General features: G+C 36.8%; 1 protein-coding gene and 1 long non-coding RNA gene across 2 annotated transcripts in view; one reads left to right on the plus strand and one right to left on the minus strand.

Moving 5' to 3' along the window:
- FRYL (FRY like transcription coactivator) overlaps positions 1 to 21,658 on the plus strand; it is a 242,644-nt gene that overhangs the window by 125,596 nt on the left and 95,390 nt on the right. Inside the window, exons 5-11 of the mRNA XM_081812875.1 lie at positions 2,862 to 2,915; positions 5,866 to 6,005; positions 6,946 to 7,042; positions 18,325 to 18,404; positions 18,990 to 19,070; positions 20,851 to 21,019; positions 21,312 to 21,404. Coding sequence (XP_081669001.1) covers positions 2,862 to 2,915; positions 5,866 to 6,005; positions 6,946 to 7,042; positions 18,325 to 18,404; positions 18,990 to 19,070; positions 20,851 to 21,019; positions 21,312 to 21,404 — 714 coding nt within the window. The remainder of the gene's footprint in view (positions 1 to 2,861; positions 2,916 to 5,865; positions 6,006 to 6,945; positions 7,043 to 18,324; positions 18,405 to 18,989; positions 19,071 to 20,850; positions 21,020 to 21,311; positions 21,405 to 21,658) is intronic.
- The window catches only part of LOC145720199 (uncharacterized), a 204,006-nt gene that overhangs the window by 22,154 nt on the left and 160,194 nt on the right, over positions 1 to 21,658 (minus strand). The gene's annotated exons all lie outside the window — the stretch shown is intronic.

Below are 21,658 nucleotides of genomic sequence, written 5' to 3' on the forward strand. Positions count from 1 at the left end.
GACTGAGCCACCCAGGCGCCCTGTATATGCTATTTTAATTTAAACCAATTATGTTATAAATTTTGTTTGAATTAGAACAAAAAGAAACTGAAACTAAAATGATTTAATTTCTGAATTTCAGATAATATTTTCTTTTATATAGAGAATAGTTTTTTTTTTTTTAAAGATTTTATTTATTTATTTGAGAGAGAGAATGACAGAGAGAGAGAGAGAGCACATGAGAGGAGGGAGGGTCAGAGGGAGAAGCAGACTCCCCGCTGAGCAGGGAGCCTGATGCGGGACTCGATCCCGGGACTCCAGGATCATGACCCGAGCCGAAGGCAGTCGCTTAACCAACTGAGCCACCCAGGCGCCCCATATACAGAGAATAGTTCTTAAGAGATCTTTAAAGTTGGGGTACCTGGGTGGCTCAGTCGGTTAAGCGTCTGCCTTCGGCTCAGGTCATGATCCTGGGGTCCTGAAATTGAGCCCCGTGTCGGGCTCCCTCCTCGGTGGGGAGCCTGCCTCTCCCTCTCCCTCTGCTGTTCTCCCTGCTCATGCTCGCTCGCTTGCTCTCTCTGCCAAATAAATAAATAAAATATTTTTTTAAAAAAGAGATCTTTAAAGCTAAATGTATAGAAACATACAGGCGTGTACATGGAGGTTTGGTGACAACTAGATTTGAAAATCACTTCTTCATAATTCATGATTTTGTTTAGTTACATTGTTTTTTCTCATATTTTAAAACATGTCTGTTCTGTAACCATAACTTTCATGGTTGTGCACTACATTGTTCTAAAATTAAATGGATTTGCTGGATACCACTAAGCATGGGAAACTCAAGAACAGCCCTCAAGTTTAAGAATGAGAGGAAGTAATCTGCATTCTTTGTAGAAAATACAGAAAATAAAAGTAAGCTAATTGTTCAACCACAAAACAACCTATTACTCTGTTTTTATTACTAGTATGTGGTAAATATGTTTCTAGAGCTTTAAATGTATTTATATATGTATATACCACCATATATACATTTTATCCTTTGTAAGAGTATTATATCTGTTATTCTCTAATTTAATTAATACATTGAGAACATTTTCCCAATCTACAAATTTAGTTCTACCTGTCACTTTACTGGCTATACAATACTCTGATGTGTAGCTATACCATGATTTTTTTGACCCAAATTCCCCATTGTTGTACTTTGACGTTGCTTCATATTTTTAACTGCTTAGATAATGTCCTTCTTATGCTGTTTGTAAATGTGGAACACATTCCCCCCCCTCCGCCCCCGGGACATATTCTGTCTTTGGATCAAAGAGGAAATTAAATCAGAAATGATGTTTTTATTAGTTAGGATTCTCCAGAGAAACAGAACCAATAGGGTATGTGTGTATAAAGAGAGATTTATTGGAAGGAATTGGCTCACATGATCCTGGAGGCTGAGAAGTCCCAAGGTCTGCAGTGGGCAGGCTGGGGACCCAGGAGAGCGGGTAGTGTAAGCTCCAGTCTGAAAGCCCATGTTTCAGTTTGACATGGGAAAAGGGGTAGGGCTAGACTGATGCCCTAGCTCAGTGTAGTCAGGCAGGAGGACCTTCTTACTCCAGGGAGGGTCAGCCTTTTGGCTCTGCTCAGACTTTCAACTGATTGGATGAAGCCCACCCACATAAGGGAGTCTTAATCTACCTGCTTTACTCAGTCCACCAATTCAAATGTTAATCTCATCCCAAAACATCCTCATAGGCACATCCAGAAAATGTTTGACCAAATATCACAGGGTAACCTGTGACATAAAATTAACCATCAGAGTGTCCAGTGTCCATCAAAACTTCTGTCTAGGATTTTCTTTGCTCCCCCTTCCTCTCAACCCGTTGCAACATAGAATCACGCCCATTCCTTCACTCCTTTGTTTTCTACTGGGTGGAGGCCCCTTTATGCCCCAATGTCTTCCTTCCTCCCTTCCTCCCTTCCTCCCTTCCAGAGAGGGAGAGTGGGGGGAGAGAGAGAATCTCAATGTGAGGCTTGATCTCATGACCCTGAGATCATGACCTGAGCCAAAATCAAGAGTGGGATACTTAACTGACTGAGCCACCCAGGTGCCCCCCCATGACACTCTTTCTATACTAACTTTAGACAGTAATCTGGACTGACCTCTTTTGAGTCATTTCTTCATACAAGCAAGGAAGAGTGCACATGCAGGTGAGAGAGGGTGGAGAGACTTTACTACCAGTTATATCCCCAGACCCATTGGTTGAAGATTAAAGGGTCTAAGCTTTCCACAGTGAGTCCTCTGAGTCCTCTTTGGTTCATGGATGTTGCTTGCTCATAGTAGGAACTCAGTTGTTTTTTCAGCAAATAAATGAACATAACAAATGGAAAGTTAAAAAAAGAAAAAGGTTCCAGTACTGTTGTGTGCTGAAGGAAGACACAACACTAAACTGGAAGCTTAACTTAATAGGAAGCAACCATACTGAAAGGTCACCTCACCAAAGTATCATGTTTCACTGTCAGTATGCTCTTTCTTTATGTAGTACTCTTTTCCCTTGGCTTCTGTGATATGCAAGTTCAAATGGTACAAAAATCTTTGTAGTAACGACTTTCCACTCCCAGTCCCCAACCCTCCCTTTATCCTAACTATCCAATTTCTTTCCCCATTTGCAAACACTTATTTCTTTTTTTTCCAAAGAGGTATTCTGTGTATGTAGTAGCAAGTGTGTGTGTGTGTGTGTGTGTATTAAAAAGAGGGAGTCTTACCTTTGTTTAAAATCTAATTACAAATGAAAACAAAAACAAAACCAACTCATGAATCTGTTAATATATATAAGATTTCTCATATTTTATATATATGCTTTTTTTTTTTTTTTTTTTTTTTTTTTTTACCGTAGGAGAAGCCATTGTCTAGATCTCTTCAAAGAGGTGAAGATCTTCAGTTTGACCAGGTATGCCAGTTTCGGGGGGATATATTTTCCTGAAAGGAAAATGTTCATCCTAACAGTCTGGTCCAAATATATCCAATATTAGGAAATTATTTTATTTTGTTTAGTGATCCTTTATATCATTACACATTAGATTCAGTCTGAAATTGGTAGTTTTTTAACAAAGTAAATAGAAGGAGTTATGAACTGTGAACTTTATAGTTCATGGAATGATCTGTGAACTTGATTGGTTTCTGTCATTTATTATTTTATGATTTTATTTGACACAGAGAGAGAGAGATAGTACAAGCAGGGGGAGTAGTAGAGAGAGAGGGAGAAGCAGGCTTCCTGCTGAGCAGGGATCTCGATGTGGGACTCGATCCCAGGGCCCCGGGATCATGACCTGAACCAAAGGCAGATGCTTAACCAACTGAGCCACCCAGGTGCCCCGGTTTCTGTCATTTAGCATCTTAAAACTTTTACTTTTCATTGGTAATCTCTTTATTGTGCCCTTTGAAATTTTCTTAAAACATTTCCAATTAACATACCTCAATCTTCCCTGGTGTACCAATTCACACAATTCTCACATAATAATATTTTACCTTTTTTTTTTTTAAAGAAAGGGACAGAAGGGGGTGGACAGAAGAGGGAGAGGGAGAATCTTAAGCAGGCTCCATGCAGGCTCCATGCCTAGCATGGAGCCCGACATGAAGCTCAGTCTCACAACCCTGAGATCATGACCTGAGCTGAAATCAAGAGTTGGACACTTAACCATCCAGGTGCCCCATAGTATTTTAGCTTTTAACTTTTGTTTTTTCTTGTTGGGGCTATCAGAACCTTAAGATAGAATATTAATACCTAAAATTGAGTGTGATATTCCTATAATGTTAATTCTTTCCTCTTCTGTCATAATTATGTTCATTCAAGAATTGTTTTATTATATATTGTTTGCAAAAACCAATAACCCAGATTAGCTCTCCATTTGTACCTAGTATTCCTGTACTACTGTTCTCATAATTATGTATCTGGGAAACAGAGATTAATGTTCATATTAGTTTAATTGACTAGATAAGGATGACTGGCTAGAATTACCTGGTGGACACTTAACAAGATATTGTATTTTCTGGATTCTGACCCAATTCTGAATCAGAATTACCAAGAGCAGTGCTCCAGCACCTATATTTTACAATAGCTCCCAGGGGATTCTGATGCATACACTTAGTGAGTAGCCACTGGCCTAAGAAGAAACCATAGATAGGAAGGCTAATTCTCTGTTAAAGTAATATTAAGATCACTTTATATAAGGCTCTTCAAATCTCAATGCTACTGCCAAAGGTATTAATTATTACTAATTAGTAATTTTTATTTATTTTATTACTATATTATTTTAAAGGTATTTAGATTATTCAGATCTTAAATCCACTAATGAATAAATGTATAATCAGAATTTGAAATCCTATTAAACAGTGTTTTTAAGGAATATATCCATTTGTTGTTTTTTTCTGTGTAAATGATTAATGAAACTTTAAATAGTCGTGCCCCATAGTTCAGTTTTTTTCCCACAGTAAAAAGCCAAGTGTGGTAGAAACTTTATATTTACAATAGCGGATGGTATTTTATTGTTCCTTCTTTAGATATTAAAAGGATTGCCTTTGAGTGATACTGTTCATTGTTAATAAAATATAAATTTGAAAAATTAAATAAAATTAGAATCTTATTTTTAGTTTAATTTCCTATATTAGAAACTATTTACCTGTCAAATTATGGTAATTATAAATAAAAGCATGATTAAAGGAAGGCAGAGATAAGGAAAAAGAAAAAGAGCTTACACAATCAAATAAAACTTTCACTCTTTTCTATTTCCTTGGATGAAGTACATTTTGAAGTTATATGAAGGCTATCAAATATTAGGAAAAGTAAATGTTTAATTCCTAGAGGTATCAATTTATCTTCATTAACTGACACTTTCTACAGTCCTGGACCTGAACAAGACCTTGAGTATTTCTGCAACCCATCATTTTTTAGTTAAGAAAAAAGGAGTGAAGCGTGTTTGACTGTATACTTTGAAATATTAATTTTATGAGCAATGAGTTGCATCAGATACAGAAATTCTCATGAAGAGCGATTTTTTGCTCGAGATCCTCCAGATGAAGAGTGACCCTGGGGACTGCTTGCTAAGGATGGCTGGTGTGCCTCTTAACTGCCGCTCCAGGAACGCTGCATTCGTTTGTGAAATTGATTTGATATTCACCTAGAATTCAGATAGTTTCAGGGATGCCTCAAATTGAATAGCAGTTGTTCCTCCCACTACATTTATCTTTATGCTGTCTGCTTCTATATTCTAAGCTTTAAAAGCTTGTTACAACACATTTCTAATATGTTCATGTGTGGGTGTCACGAATTAATAATGTAATTATAAAATTCTCTGTTCCACATCAGAACGATACAAAGTTTACTTTCGCACAGTTTCTAACATAACATAGTCTTCTCTGTTCCTCCATCTCTTCACTCATTCTAGTGGCAATATTTACAACCTTTTGTTTACGTGAGTATAGAGGAGGAACTGGTCAGGGGGAAGGAGGCAGGTGTGGTTTTCTCATGTTATGCATACCAGTTCTCCCATAGGTATCCTTCTGTATAATCAGGGATATTACTAAGGGTCATGTTTTTACACATGTGAGTAGTATATGGAGGCAGGAAAAAGGTGGAAAGCTGCTAAGCTAAACTGAATGGATGTGGGCAAAGTTTAATAGTGGGTATTATATATTAATAGTGGGTATTATAAAAGTGGGTAACTTAGCCCACTTTGTTACTTGGATAAACCCCTAATTCTTATTTTTATTTTAAAACACATTTATCGCATTTGAGTTACTCTGTTTATCCTAGAAATGTTAATCATTTGCCAGTGATGGCTAATAGGAGTGTGGTACCTTGATGATGTATTTTATCTTCTGGTAATATTTTATGTTTTCAGTTGATAAGCTCTATGAGCTCAGTAGCAGAGCACTGTCTCCCTTCCTTACTTCGCACCTTGTTTGACTGGTACAGACGCCAGAATGGAACTGAAGATGAATCCTATGAGTACAGGCCTCGGTCTAGCACAAAGTCTAAGGGGTAAGTGGCTCATTTTCCACTCTTCTACATAGAATTGAAATCCTTTCGTTGAAGGGGGCAATAATGTTCTCAACCCAAGACCGGTATTGTTTGGTTTCTAAGGAAAAACATTGATTACTTTTGTTATGAAACTGATAGTAAAGGGAAAGCATAGTCCATACTTAACTGTAAATCAAGGGAAGGTACCAGTTAAGGTCGATGGATCTCCATGGTACTCATCACTGGGATAGTTATGCAAAAATGAATTTCAGGAGCATCATTTCAGTACTTCAATGCGGACCTTTAATAGTTGAAGTTAAGAAAATATTCAAAGAAGGTCCCGTTCCTATGGTTTGTGAAGGGAAGCAATTGTGATACAGAAGGACTGCCAAACCCTATATTATGATACCGTGAGACTCTCCTTGGTACTCAAATCCCAGAACTTCTCTTTCCCTTCTTCGAATTTGCCAGGGAGGTGGCTTTGCATAGAACATCTGTCTGTGTTCAGGAGATGATCCATTGTTTGGAATTGGACTTTATTTGATGCCACTTGTGATTTTTCACCTTAGATATGCAAGAAGTTAGCTGGCACTCTATTTTCATCAGAAGAGTTACTACTTTTATTTCAGTTCTTAATTTAAAAAAATACTAATCAAATATGGAGTAATGTTAGATGTTCTAAATAAAATTTAAAATATTTTTCTTAACTGATTGCTTTAGAATGGGTTTAATTTCTGACAGATATAATAGTGACGTGTTCATCAGTACTGTACGAAATACCCAACAAGAGAAAGAAAATGAGAGTGTACATACATTGGGTAATGTAAAAACAGCTTGAACAGTCAGCTGCCATAGGACACCATACTTACGAGGAGCTCAGTAAATAACCGAACTGTTAACCAATAGCTATTTTAAGATTTATGGTCTTAAGTGCAATCCTAATCTGGGGTTCTTGTTTCAGGGATGAACAACAACGTGAAAGAGATTATCTTCTTGAAAGGAGAGACTTAGCAGTAGATTTCATTTTTTGTTTAGTTTTAGTTGAAGTTCTAAAGCAGGTAAGAAGCTCTTTTGTCTGCAGAGTTTATGTTTCTTATTCTTATTTTGCCTTCATGTTTCATTTACCTTATTTAGGATGTTATGTCTAAAATTCTGGCCCACGTTAGCTAGATTTCTATAATATAATTACACGTCCTTCAGGTGCCTGGGGCTTTCATGGATTGTACCTATCACTTCCTATTCTTTTTACCCTTGTAAAATGCCGTCTAAGATAGGAGATCTTGTTAGCAAAATTGAGCTGAATGGAAATTGGGTTACATGTGGGCCTTTAGCTGTGAATATAGTCTGCCTGTCATTCGTCGACTTCAGTCCACTTTCAAAGAATTTCTCTTCCGAAGCCATCAAGCCTGCGTTCCAACATGTAGTAATTGTGCAGTTACAGTTAAGGGATAGGGGCACTTTGACATGGGGAACACTGAATTGTCAAGTGCGAATGGTTTTTGGACAAGTGAAAACACCTCAAGATAATGTTTTAATGTCTATTCAGTGTTGGTTAGGATGCTGGCATGTGCTCACGCTGCACTCATGAGTTTAACATCCGAAGTCTGGTATCATGTATATTTTTATTACTAAAAATCAGTACAGGTATACATTTAAGTACATATAAATACCTGTACTGATTTTGAAAGGGTTTTTTTTGGGTCCATTTTTGTTTTTTTATTTACTAAAATCAACTACTTTGTTCAAATGCATGAAAGTATTCTTAAGTTTGTAGTCTTTAAAAAGTTATCAGTCAAACACAAGCCACATATTTCCAGCCACGTACACTGTGATGTTTTGAAAAAGTTAGGAAACCTAAAAGGAAAAAAAAATCACATTTTGCATATGACCTGTTTGGACAGGGATTTTGTTTTTGTTATACAAAATGAAGTAGAATATATAATATGAAAACAAACAGCAAATGTTAGCTATAAAGTTAATTGACAGCCAATTTTTTTCGACAGAGGCAATATAAAATTATTTGAATGATGTATTTCTTTATACTTTGCCTTTGTTTTTGTAACATGTGAAAAATCATTGAAATCTGAATATCTGAAATCTGCACATAAAAGTTTGAAATGTGAAAAACAGATAAGTGAGTTAATCGAAGGTGAAAATCATTTTAATTAATTTGTGCCTTTCATAAAGGTCTTGCCCTAGGTGTAGGAAAGAAATTTCCTCTGGGAGTTATGCTAACAAGCCAGGTTTGCTTTCTGTGATCTCCGTTTCGCTGGGATCCTAAGACCCTGAGGCCAGCGTAATTAGGGATAGAAGAGCTTTGGACCAGAGCGGCCACTGACCATGACTAGACTTTGCCTAGGACTCATTGTGGTTGACCTCTAGCATCTCCTGTGTGCCCATGTAGGTCATGTGAGTGATTTGGTAACCAACATTTTGCACTTCTTTGCTTGATTCAATAATACAGGTTTTCTTCTTTTAGCAGGAGAAATTGTAAGTTCCCCTAGACATTCAGGCCCCTCTCTGATCTGGCTCCATGGTGCCTTTTCTCCTTTGTTTCCCAAGACATTCTTTTACTTGCCATTCGGTGTCTCCTCTGAAAGGTGCTCCAAATTGCAGTTTCAGGGCTTCCGTGCACAGAAAGCCCTATGTCAGTTTCTCTCTCTCCTCTTCCCCTCTCCCTCCCCTGTCCTTTCGCCTTCCCCATCCTCTTGGTCTTCATCCTCCTTCCTTCTCCTCTTAAAAAATAATCCAGATGGCTCTTCTGGAGGAGAGAATCATTGGATCTATAAACTTCCATGGGGCACATTTTTCAAGTTCATTCCACAAAATCCCTTCAGATCTATGGTTGAAATGGACTCAAAGTATGAAAAAAGAAATACAATAGCTTTTTTTTTTTTTTAAAGATGTTATTTATTTATTTGTCAGAGAGAGCACAAGCAGGGGGAGTGTCAGGCAGAGGGAGAAGCAGGCTTCCCGATGAGCAGGGATGCGGGGCTCGATCCCAAGACCCTGGGATCATGACTTGAGCCGAAGGCAGGCGCCCAACGAATGAGCCACCCAGGCATCCCTACAACAGCTTTAATAGCAAAGCTCTGTTTTTTGGTTCTGTCACCATATTGTTCCAACCTACAGTGGCCTTTCCACTTACTGTTTTCTCTCTTTTACTCATTATCCTCATACTTTCACTCAAATGCACCCATGAAAGAATAAAATCTGTCACAAAGAACACAGAGATACTTTATTTATTAAAAATCTGACGTAGGTGTTTTTTCTTTTCCCCAGTAAAAGGAAGTCTTTTTCACTTCTTCAAAACTAATAAAACCAGAGAAAATGAAGTAAAAATCAATAGAGCTTTCTGAAATATCATGACAAACTAACCCAATTTTCTACTGTGTCAAAGTGATGTAGGGTTTAATAGATCTGGAGACTAATCAATGTAATATATCTTGAATTTAATAGGATTTTTACTTTTGCCCCATATAAGAGACATATTAAAACGTGACTCAGTTTTATTTTAATGAGACGGATGGTCCCAGGAGTACTGAAGTATTGATACATGGTTGGGCCAGTCATAAGGAGGAGTAAATATTCTTTACGGATTAGTCCTTGACCTCATATATTATACGTTTTTTTGTTTCTTGAATAATTTGTCATGTCTTCATGCGTGTGTAGAACTCTTCATAACGCCTGAGGGCTCTATATCCTTTGTATCAGCCGGTCATTGTAATAAAACTGGGAGACAGACAGGGCAAGTGTTTTCATCTCAGCTCTGTCATTGTCTTGCTGTGTAATTTGGGCAAGTTATTATCCACTACCTTTTTCCCCCATCTGTAAAAGAGGGATGATAATACCATTTTTGTAGAATCATAAGCATTAAATACAGTAACGCCTGGGACATGGAAAGTGCTCCATAAGTATTATCTGTTATTTTCATCTTGCAGATAAAGAAATGTTCTTAATTTAGTGACTTGCTGATGATTATAAAGTTAGTTCACTGTTTTATTCCAAGTTTTCTCCCGTTAATAATAGAAATGTTGGTAAAATCAGTGATACAAAATTAGGTGAAATGGCCAGCATCTTGGAAAATTAAAGTTTTAATCATGACAAATTAGACAAAGAATTGAGTTAGTATAAATGTGATGAAATGAGTGTGATTCACTGTGGGAACAAAAGTAATTCAAGATGATAGAGGACTGATTTTATTTTTTCAAGAAAGTCAAACATAATTTTGGGGTCATGGCCAACTACCAATTTTAGCATGTTGATACTAAAGGCTTTCAAATTCATAGCAAAAGCATGATTAAACGGCAACATAAACCTTTAGAAAGTTTGAAGCAATTTTCTTTTCATATGAGATTTTAGTCAGACATTTGCTCTTTGAAACAAATAAGAAGATTGGGAAACTTGGTTTGTAAACCACTTCCAGCTCTTGGCTTAGTTTTATTTGTGCTATTGTGAAGTATCAGAAGGTGGAGTACATCTTTAGTATTTTCAGATTTAACATTTGCATTTTCGATGTGGATGAGTTCCCTGAAGGTTATGCAGTTATTTGTGATTTTTCTGAGACTAAATGTATTCATTCCCCTTTGCACTGAAAGCTGGTCACTTAGGTAATGAATGAGCCTCACTGACTCCACAATATCCATATCTTACCCTGATTTTGTTATTTTTCACTTTGATGTTGTGATAAAAGCATTAAAGTTTGGGAGGTGGTGGTGGGAATGGCCTTGGAATAAAACTTGGGTAATTTTTTTTTTTTTTAAAGTTTTTTAAGTAATCTCTATATGCAACGTGAGGCTGGAATGCATGACTCTGAGGTCAAGAGTTGCATGACCCTCTGACTGAGCCAGCCAGGCGCCCCCGGGTATTCTTTAGAGTCTACTAGATATATATCCTTCTGGAATGTTGCAGTAGAATTAGAGCTGCTTCTAAAATCTCAAATGACAAGACCTGAAAAAGTCTTGATACTATGGGTGGGAATGTTACTCCATGAAAGTAGAACTTTTCCTCTATAAGCTGAAATAGGATTCTGCCCCCACCCACACCCCGCTGCCTTTTTCTGAGATTCAGTTTGAGAATGATTTTATTATTACTATCATTATTATTACTGAACATAGGGGAGAAATAGGGATTTTAAGAATGTCTGTGCATCCTGAAAATGTTCATTCTTAAAATGTTTAGAGGCGGTCCTTTTTTTCTTCCAAAAATTAAAGATAAGACCTGTTTCTTCTTTCACTTCTATTTCTGTGTCTCTTTTCTGGGTACAATATGATAAAATTGAAAGCTTTCTTTCCTTATTTGTTTCCTTTATTCAATGCATTTTTATATGTCGGAAACTGGGCATACAGTATTTTCTAGAGAAGTACACATCAGCTTCTGAACTTTAGTTCCCTCATCTGTAAAATAGGGGACAATCATCTACCCTGTAAGACTAAGTGTTACAGGTAATATTTATAAAAATGCCTACCTAATACCTGACACACAGACGCATAAAAAGGGTTGATGGTGGCCATGGTAGGGGAGTAATAAAGAGTATATAGCATGGCTAAGAGTGCCCCTAGCTGTCATTGGTAGGCATCAGACATCGCTGGACCAAATAAGACAGTTGAGGAGAAATTACAGGTTTGAGTTAACCTGTATATCATATCTCTGGCCTAGAGCGCACTAAACATTCCTGTGAGGAAATCACTATGGGAAAACCACAGCACAGCACAGTAAGTGGAGTGTAAAAAATTAAATCACATAAAATGCAGAGTTGCATTATTGCAAGGTCAGTGAAATGTCTGCAGCCAGCCTGTATGATTAGCGCCATGAATTCTGGAATAGGTTCTGGGAGCCAGGCTGCTTGATCCACGGACAGCCTCTTCCCTACTGAAGTTTGTCAGCCCCTGGTGGTAGGTGTCTGCTCCATTTTAACCATCAGTGGGTAGCCACAGGGCTGACTGGGATGCATGGGACAGCAGCATTGATGATAGTAATTGTTTTTGTTACCCTAGGGCCTGTTTATGGGCCCAGTTGAGGGAAGATCAGCTGGGAGACTACATCTGCCTCCTTGCTTCTCAAATGGGCCCTGGTTTCCTGCCATTTTCCGTACCAGGCTCTCCCCTCAGTATCTCCATCCTTGTATTCTAGTCCCTTTGTGTGCCCTGCTTTCTCAGGAGGTAAGAATTTTGGCCTAGTCCCTTTTAGAAAAAGATGGAAAAGGTGAGAGGACAAGAATCAATCTCCAATTGTATTATACTCGATTTTTCATTCTCTCAGGGCCATTGATAATAGAGTTCCAGTCTGTTGTCTATGTTTGAAGGTAGGGAAATGGAAACTTGCTCAAGGTTATATAACTAGTAAAAAGAGAAGCTTTGGCTTGATTAAACCAAAATCCATGGTCTTTCTACATCATTTTATCATTATAGTGAAGAAAATGTTTTTATTTATTGTATAAAGGTTTGATTATAGTTTACTTATTTTATTTTTTTAAAGATTTTATTTATTTTGACAGAGAGAGACACAGCGAGAGAGGGAACACAAGCAGGGGGAGTGGGAGAGGGAGAAGCAGGCTTCCCGCGGAGCAGGGAGCCCGATGCGGGGCTCGATCCCAGGACCCTGGGATCATGACCTGAGCCAAAGGCAGACGCTTAATGACTGAGCCACCCAGGTGCCCCGATTATAGTTTACTTATAATAAATTCATCAGCTTGGTGTGTAAAAAAAGGAGCACTTTGGGAATACTGTTTTGAGTTTCTTCTTAATATGAGATAATAGTACTGTCCTAAAAAGAGGTATTCAGAGTACCAAGTAAAAGATTGTCATGCCTCTACTTAATTGATCAGCAATGTTCTGAAATTCCTATATCGACAAAACATGACTGTTACACTTCTATGAGGAAGTGTCTGCCTATAAAAGATTGAAAAGCTTTTTTTAATTTTTTTTTTTTTAAAGATTTTATTTATTTGTCAGAGGGAGAAAGAGAACACAAACAGGGTGAGTGACAGGCAGAGAGAGAAGTAGGCTCCCCAAAGAGCAGGGAGCCTGATGCAGAACTCGATCCCAGGACCCTGGGATCATGACCTGAGCTGAAGGCAGATGCTTAACCAATGGAGCCACCCAGGCGTCCCTGAAAAGCTTTTTTTTTTTTTTTTAAAGATTTTATTTATTTATTTATTTGAGAGAGCAAGAGACAAGGAGCAGGGGAGAGGGAGAGGCAGACTCTCCACTGAGCAGGGAGCCTGATGGGGGGCTCGATCCTGGGACTCTGGGGTCATGACCTGAGCCAAAGCAGATGTTTAACCGACTGAGCCACCCAGGCACCCCTGAAAAGCTTTTTATAATTATATAGTCAATCATGAACTTCCTAGTTAAGTATTTCTAGTTGCTAAAGAAATCCTGGGTTTAAAATTTAGTCTTCCAATGTGGGACAGAGGTTGAGATTATTCTTGTAGAGTCTGAATTCTTGAACCTTCCTGTGTAGAATAAATTCCATTTCTGTATAATTTATTAACATGGGATTTTCAAATCTTGGCTTCTACAAACAGATGAATAGACTTCTCTATCAGGCTACTACTTTTAAAAGGTTCATTGAGAACTAAGAAAGGTAGAATTTGGATTACAGCTGCTTCCTCACTTAATCCCTATTTGATTTTGTGATGAAGCACATTTTCTTCAAATTGGATTCCAGGTACAGGCCTTTAGGATGGTCCCAATTTCTAGGAAATCTGAGACAAATGCTCTCTCTGATCCTCCTCTGTTCAACAACAAATATCAATCTGCCTAGCCAAGATAAAGCTATAGCCTTCCATCCTGGAGTAAAAGTTCACCATGAGCCTTTCAAAGCTGTGTTAGCTGCATGCCTCCCTCTGCTTGGACAGCATTTTATTTATTTATTTTTAAGATTTTTATTTATCTATTTGACAGAGAGAACACAGGCAGGGGGAGGGGCAGAGGGAGAAGCAGGCTCCCCACTGAACAGGGAGCCCGATGCGGGGCTCGATCCCAGGACCCTGAGATCATGACACAAGCCGAAGGCAGACCCTTAACCGACTGAGCCACCCAGGTGCCCCTGGACAGCATTTTAAAACGCTAGTATTCTCCTCTGTGTTGTGTGAGTTTAGTCACTTTCTCATTGAACTGAATACACATCAATGAGTAGTTACTTACTGGATTTCTTGTATCTCTTGTCCCTTATTACAATGTAATTGTGGTTACTGTTTCTAATGCCTCTCTCCTATTTACTAGGTTTGAACTAGCTCCTGATGGTTATTCAGGACTAAATTCAGCTCCCTCCTGATAGACTCCTGATTTACCTTTGTAGATTTTAAATAAAAACCTCCCCTTTATCAAACCCTCAAGAAACATTCCCTGACCATCTCTGAATAATTAGAGTTCCCTGCTGTTCTTTCCCCCAGTCTAGTTTGTGGCTTTCTTGATAAATTAAAATCTCTATTATGATTTTATCCTATTGATGAGGTGTTCTGTAATATATATAGTTAAAAAAAAATAGGGAAATGTGGAATTCCTATGTGTTTTGTTTTAATTGGACTTCGGGCCACAGAATGGGATAAATCATGATCCTGGTTCAAGGTACACTATTATCATTGGTCTCTGTGTGGCTGCCTTTGTATTTGTTTACAATATAATGGTTACCTGTAGGCCCAAAAAACCCGATAGCTTAAGCCTAATTATGTGAATCTCTCCTAGTTCACTTCCTGGCTATTCTCTTACCATTATACTGATTTTTATGTTAATTATTTTCTTTAAAAAATGTTTTCATATGTTTGAATAGTAAGTTTTTCTTGTCTTTGAATTTTCTTTAAAAATGTATCATACTGTATGTTGTCCTCTGGGACTTACTTTTTCACTCAACATTATGTTGCTAGGATTAATCCATGAAGTGTGTAGCTATACATAATAATTTTCTTAGGCGTATAATTGCTAGTGTAGTGGAGCTCCACCCTCTTAAGTTCATTCCTGGAGCCCTACAAATTAAATTGAGAAACATCACATTTACAGGAGAAAAGGTTTATTACATACGCATATGGAGGTCTTCATGGAAAAGAAGTTGAAGACAAAGAATGGTTAGGCCCTAAAATTTAATAAAGAGCAGTACATTGTGAAGTGACAAGACAAAGGAAAAGTGTCTGGGCTTCTAGGGGTGGTAAATTGGGGGAAGGAAAATCTATGGGGGAAACTAATGGAAGATAAGGGCTGTTTAGTAAGCTTTGTGCAGACCTATCTCATTGTCAGCTTTCTGGTTCTGATGATAACGGTTGTTGTTTTTTTGGTGTGGGAAAGAGAGGGGAAACTGCTTTTAGGCAGAAAAAGAAAAGCTGGAGAGCTTTTCTTGCACCTGCTCTTTGTCAGTTGCCTTCAGCTCAAAATAATTCTCATGCCAAAGTGACATATTTGAGGTGGCATATTTGATCTGCTTCACTTGATTGTTAGCTATATAAAAAATTGATTTAAACTTAACACCAGCAATGTCTATAAACCTCATTCATTTACGTTATCTCTACTATTTGGTATTGTCAGACTTTTCCCCATTGAGTAGGTGTAAAATGATACCTTGTGTATTTTCATTCTCCTTATTACTAATTAAATCAAGCTTCTCTTCATATTTATTAGAAATAAGCCCATCAAAGGACAAAAACAGAAAATTATAAAGCCTTGCCAAAAGCCTTTAAAGAAGTGAAAAGATATTCCATGTGAATGTAGAAGAATACAGTTAGCCCCAAATTGATGTATAGATTGATTGCAACTCCAATGAAAATCCTGACATTTTTTGTGTACCTTCGAAGGGTGACTCTAAGTTGAATATGGAGGAACAGTGGGCCAAAAATGGCTAAGCTCTCTCTGAAGAAAAATAAGGGGGATTTTCAGTACCAGACATCAGAACTTATTCATAAAGTCTAATAATGAAGACTCTATGATTTTAGTACCAACATATAAAAATTGATAGAATAGTGAGCTTTTTCAAAAACAGACCCACACATATATAGACCTTGAATATATATCAGTGGTAACTTTTATAATCTTTGATCCATCAGTTCCTTCTTTTGGACTCTCTCCCATGGAACTATACAAGTATATAACATTAAATGTACAAGATGTTTATTGTATAGCATTATATTGATTATTGAAAATCTGGAATGAAATGTTCAGCAATAGGAAGCTCATTGAATAAATTATAATATGCTGAGTAGTATATGGCCATTGAAAAGAAAGGAGGAGCTTGAAGTACTGACATGGAAAGATGCATCATTTTAAGAAAACTAAGGTGTGTAAAAAAAGACATATAGACCAGTGGAACAGAATAGAGAGCCCAGATATGGACCCTCAACTCTATGGTGAAATAATCTTCGACAAAGCAGGAAAAAATATGCAATGGAAAAAAGACAGTCTCTTCAATAAATGGTGGTGGGAAAATTGGACAGCTGTATACAGAAGAATGAAACTCGACCATTCTCTTACACCATACACACGATAAACTCAAAATGGATGAAAGACCTCAGTGTGAGACAGGAATCCATCAGAACATAGGCAGTAACCTCTTCTACATCAGCCACAGCAATTTCTTTCAAGACACGTCTCCAAAGGAAGAGAAACAAAAGTGAAAATGAACTTTTGGGACTTCATCAAGATAAAAAGCTTCTGCACAGCAAAGGAAACAGTCAACAAAACAAAGAAGCAACCCATGGAATGGGAGAAGATTTTTGCAACTGGCACCACAGGCAAAGGGCTGATATCCAAGATCTATAAAGAACTTCTCAAACTCAACACCCAAAAAAACAAGTCAAAAAATGGACAGAAGACATGAACAGACATTTCTCAAAAGAAGATGTACAAAAGGCTAAGAGACACATGAAAAAATGTTCATCATCATTAGCCATCAGGGAAATTCAAATCAAAACCACACTGAGATACCACCTTACACCAGTTAGAATGGCAAAAATTGACAAGACAAGAAACAAATGTTGGAGAGGTTGTGGAGAAAGGGGAACCCTCTTACACTGTTGGTGGGAATCTAAGTTGGTACAGCCACTTTGGAAAACATTGTGGAGGTTCCTCAAAAAATTAAAAATAGAGCTACCCTATGACCCAGCAATTGCACTACTGGGTATTTACCCCAAAGACACAGATGTAGTGAAATGAAGGGCCATATGCACCCCAGTGTTCATAGCAGCAATGTCCACAATAGCCAAACTGTGGAAAGAACCAAGATGCCCTTCAACAGAAGAATGGATAAAGATGTCCATATATACAGTGGAATATTACTCATCCATCAGAAAGGATGAATACCCAACTTTTACATCAACATGGATGGGACTGGAGGAGATTATGCTAAGTGAAATAAGTCAAGCAGAGAAAGTCAATTATAATATGGTTTCACTTACTTGTAGAACATAAGGAATAGCATGGAAGATATTAGGAGAAGGAAGGGAAAAATGAAGGGGGGCAAACTGGAGGGGGAGATGAACCATGAGAGACTCTGAACTCCTAGAAACAAACTGAGGGTTTTAGAGGGGAGTGGGTGGGGAGATAGGTTAGCCCGGTGATGGGTATTAAGGAGGGCATGTATTGCATGGAGCACTGGGTGTTATACACAAACAATGAGTCATGGAACACTACATCAAAAACTAATGATGCACTGTATGGTGACTAACATAACATAATAAAAATAAATAAGAAAACTAAGGTGTGTATGTGTGGGTGTGTGTAGGAAAAAATCTGGAAGGATATATACTAAGCTATTAATAGTGATTATAAAAGGGGGATGGGGCAGGGATTTTACTTTCTGGTTTAAACATTTTGATTTGTTTTATGGCTTAGGAAGGAGCATTTAAAGAATTAAAGGTATTTAAATGACAGATTTCTAATAGGAACAAGGCCACAAATAGTTTTAAATTGGAAAAGTTGGTGTCGTTTTGGCTACTGTTTATGATAGAAAATCAAGACAAATGGAATGTGTGGCTGGCTCAGCCAGAGGTTGCTTTCCTATTGGTGTCGCAGAGAGGTACATGTGGGTGTCTTTGTAATTTCCGGGCAGTAATAATTACAGTCACATCAGCGATCACAACTGCTTTTTCCGCTTTATGGGCCAGAGTTCAAGGATTTGTGATTATGAAGCTAACGTTCTTAAATTTAGAGCCTATTAAATTAGATGGGTAACTGAATTCTCAGAGAAAGTAACATCCTTAGAAAAAGGGAAGATTGACTAAGTAGTAGTAGATCATATCATGGAAATGGAAACCTGGTTATTTATTGATTTAATGAGTTGAAATGTGGAGAACACTCAGAAAAGACTTGTAACCTACTTAGCTCTTGCTGACTTGATAATTTTTTTGTTCTAGATTCCTGTTCATCCTGTGCCCGATCCCTTAGTTCATGAAGTTCTAAACTTAGCTTTTAAGCACTTTAAACATAAGGAAGGGTAAGTAAAATGCTAGCTTGGGGTCATTGTTTTCTCTGCTGGCCAGGTTTAGACCATTTAAGTATAATTCAAACTCTCATTGATTATTTGTTTTTAGAGTTCAAAGCAATTTTTTTTTCTTTCTTTCTTCCTTTCTTTCCTTTCTTTCTTTTTCTTTCTTTCTTTTCTTTCTTTCTTTTCTTTCTTTCAGAATCCACACCAAATGCTTATAGAAAAGGTGTTTTCTGTTGTTGGTTTTTGGTTTTTTGGTTTTAAGGCTCCATGCCCAGTGTGGGGCTTATACTCAAGACCCTCAGGTAAAGAGTCACATGCTGTACTAACTGAGGCAGCCAGGCAGGCGCCTCCATAGGAAAGATTTTATTAAAATAATTCTTAAAACTATTGATTGGATTTACATAAGAATTAGAAGATTAGATTTCATGACAGTAAAATCCAGATAGAAGAAAATTCATGTGGTTTTTATTATCCTATAGATGAATCTTCAGAGAAAAAAAACTGTATAACACCCTGATAAGAAATTTTCAGATTTATTAGGGAGAGTTTGTAGAAAAATTTGATAATGCATTTGTTCTCTTGTTGTTTTAGATATTCAGGAACCAACACTGGGAATGTGCATATTATTGCAGATTTATATGCAGAGGTGATAGGGGTTCTTGCCCAATCAAAGTAAGTGTTACAAATCCTGATTTCAATTTGTGTTTTAGAATGCTTCATTACTAATGTAATAGTTTTAGATCTATTTTTTTTCATATTTATTTTGAACTCCCCCTTTTATTACTTAACTGCTCTATTCCTTAGAGGATTTAAAAGTTAAATCCATACATTAATTTCACAACTTGTTTTCATTTATTTGGGGTTTTCCGTAAATGTCTGAATTGAGGAAGTCGGAAATTACCAGGAATAGTCAGGACATTACCTTATTGCCTATTTTTAACTATTCTATGAGAAGTGTTTTTTTAAGTCTTTTTTATTTTTTTAGAACTCTACAGAGCTAATAATGACTTTTAATACTTTCTAGTTGAGTACTTTCATTTCTGAGTGCAGTGTCTTCCTCCTAATTACCTTATTTGTTTTAAAACGCACCAAACAGAGTTTTGGATAGGTAGAAGAGATACCAAAAAAGAAAAAGGAGGTAATAGATTACTCCATAAAGGTGTTGTTCATTAGGAGTTACACTTATTGAATTGCCTTGAACCATCATTATAGTAAATAGTAAAAAAGTTTGCCTTTAGTATCTTGTGGTTGCTCTGAAGACTATGGAAGATTTTGAATTTCCTTTGTTGCTACTGGGAAATTTGTGAGGTAAAAAGTTATCAATGAAGATTTTCTTGATGTCATTTAAAGAGTCTTTGGTCCTGAAATCATCAGATAAAAACCTTTCCAAATTCTAAGAAGCCAAGTACAATTCTTGTTAATGTTTAGTTCCTGTGATTTTAGTGACTAATAATTATTATGAGAAATTTAATAAAAGAGAAAACCCTTGGATTCTAGTGTTATTGCAATGGGAAGGTTTTTATCCACTTTATATTTTCTTTATAAAATGCAAAAGAATACATTCATGGAAAATGGTATTGTATTCCCCAAGACTCAAATGGAAGTGGATAAGTAGTATTTTCTATCATGTATCCATATTTCATTAGTATGCACTATTTTTTTTCCCCCTCTGTAGTCACTGACAATTGGAAAATATGCTTCATTTGTCATTTTTATTTTCAGGAACTGGTTTCCCCAAGTAACATTAATAGTAAAATCTTGAGCTGTTTGTTATTTTGTAGAGGGGGGAGATTAAGTATTATTGGTTATTAAATTGTTAGGTATCTTTTTGTAGTGTAAACAGAAAAAAACCCCTTATCAGTTGTGGTCATTTGAATCCAGGATGGTGCTTATATTTGAAAGCATTTCGGGTTCTTTCGCTTATTCCCATTGTGCGAGAGACCATGTTCTCCCATTCCTCTCCTTCAGTTTTTCTCCAGTGTAAGGAGAAATTAATTTTAAGTGATAGTGGTCTAAAACTGATTGGTTCATGTCTTTGAACAAATTTGTAGTCCCTAATTTGTTCTCCGTATAACTCAAATTACAGACTTTATAAAAAGGAGCCTTAAAAATTAGACACTATCCGATTTACAGGGGGACGTTTTATGGGTGGATTATTTGATTTTGTTTTTATTATGATTATTAAATGGTAATGGAGCTGTACTGATGCTATGATAGGAATAAAGAAATCATATTTTATCTCCTTATAGAACTTGTAATTTTAAAATAAATGAACAGCGGATTCGGAATGACAAATAACTTTGTTTTTCTCTATGCTTTTCTGGTAATTTTGAGGAGGGCCAAGAAAAGAGATGATGTTTAGGTACAATATCTAAAGATTTCCATGTTGAATATCATGTGGGAAGTTAGTGTTTTAAATTCATATCATATTATATATTCGTGTATATTAAAGGTTTCAGGCTGTGAGGAAGAAGTTTGTGACAGAATTGAAAGAACTACGGCAAAAGGAACAGAGCCCACATGTGGTACAAAGCATCATCAGCTTAATAATGGGAATGAAATTTTTTCGAGTGAAAATGTATCCTGTAGAAGATTTTGAAGCATCATTTCAGTTCATGCAGGTGATATACTTTCTCCATTGCAGGGATTAGAATTAGCCTCACAGTGGTTATTCTTGCTCTTCATGACTTTTTAAAAGAAACAAAATGTATATAAATTAATGACATCATTATTAATTCCTTACTCCAACTGTTAAATTTGTCACAAGTGTGAATTAACTTTCTTTTTTAATTTGAGCATGTTTTGACCTTAGCTTTTTGGTAAAATGACAGTATTTACAAAATTATCATGATATAAAAATTCTTAAATCTTCCTCTTTTGTGAACTTAATATTATACCTCTTTCCCCCTCAAGGAATGTGCTCAGTATTTCTTAGAAGTAAAAGATAAAGATATAAAACATGCACTTGCTGGTTTATTTGTGGAGATTCTTATCCCTGTAGCTGCTGTAAGTATATTTTTATTTTTATATTGTATGTGAAAGGTACCTTTTTGCGGAAGAAGTTGCCACATGAAATAGTCTTACTTTCTGGTAATTTCATAGACTAATAAGTGGAAACTTGGAATATAATGTGGATATGGGGAAAATGGTTATTAGCCAAATGCTAGTAGAGCATTGATTAGTCTTTTAATTAAAAGAATGGGCCCAGGTCCTTAAGATTCAGAGACTGTTAAGAGGGCGGAGTATTTGCAACCTAGCTT

Source organism: Leptonychotes weddellii, chromosome 2, assembly GCF_054177405.1.
Source record: "Leptonychotes weddellii isolate Sample4059 chromosome 2, ASM5417740v2, whole genome shotgun sequence".
Taxonomy (NCBI): Eukaryota; Metazoa; Chordata; class Mammalia; order Carnivora; family Phocidae; genus Leptonychotes; species Leptonychotes weddellii.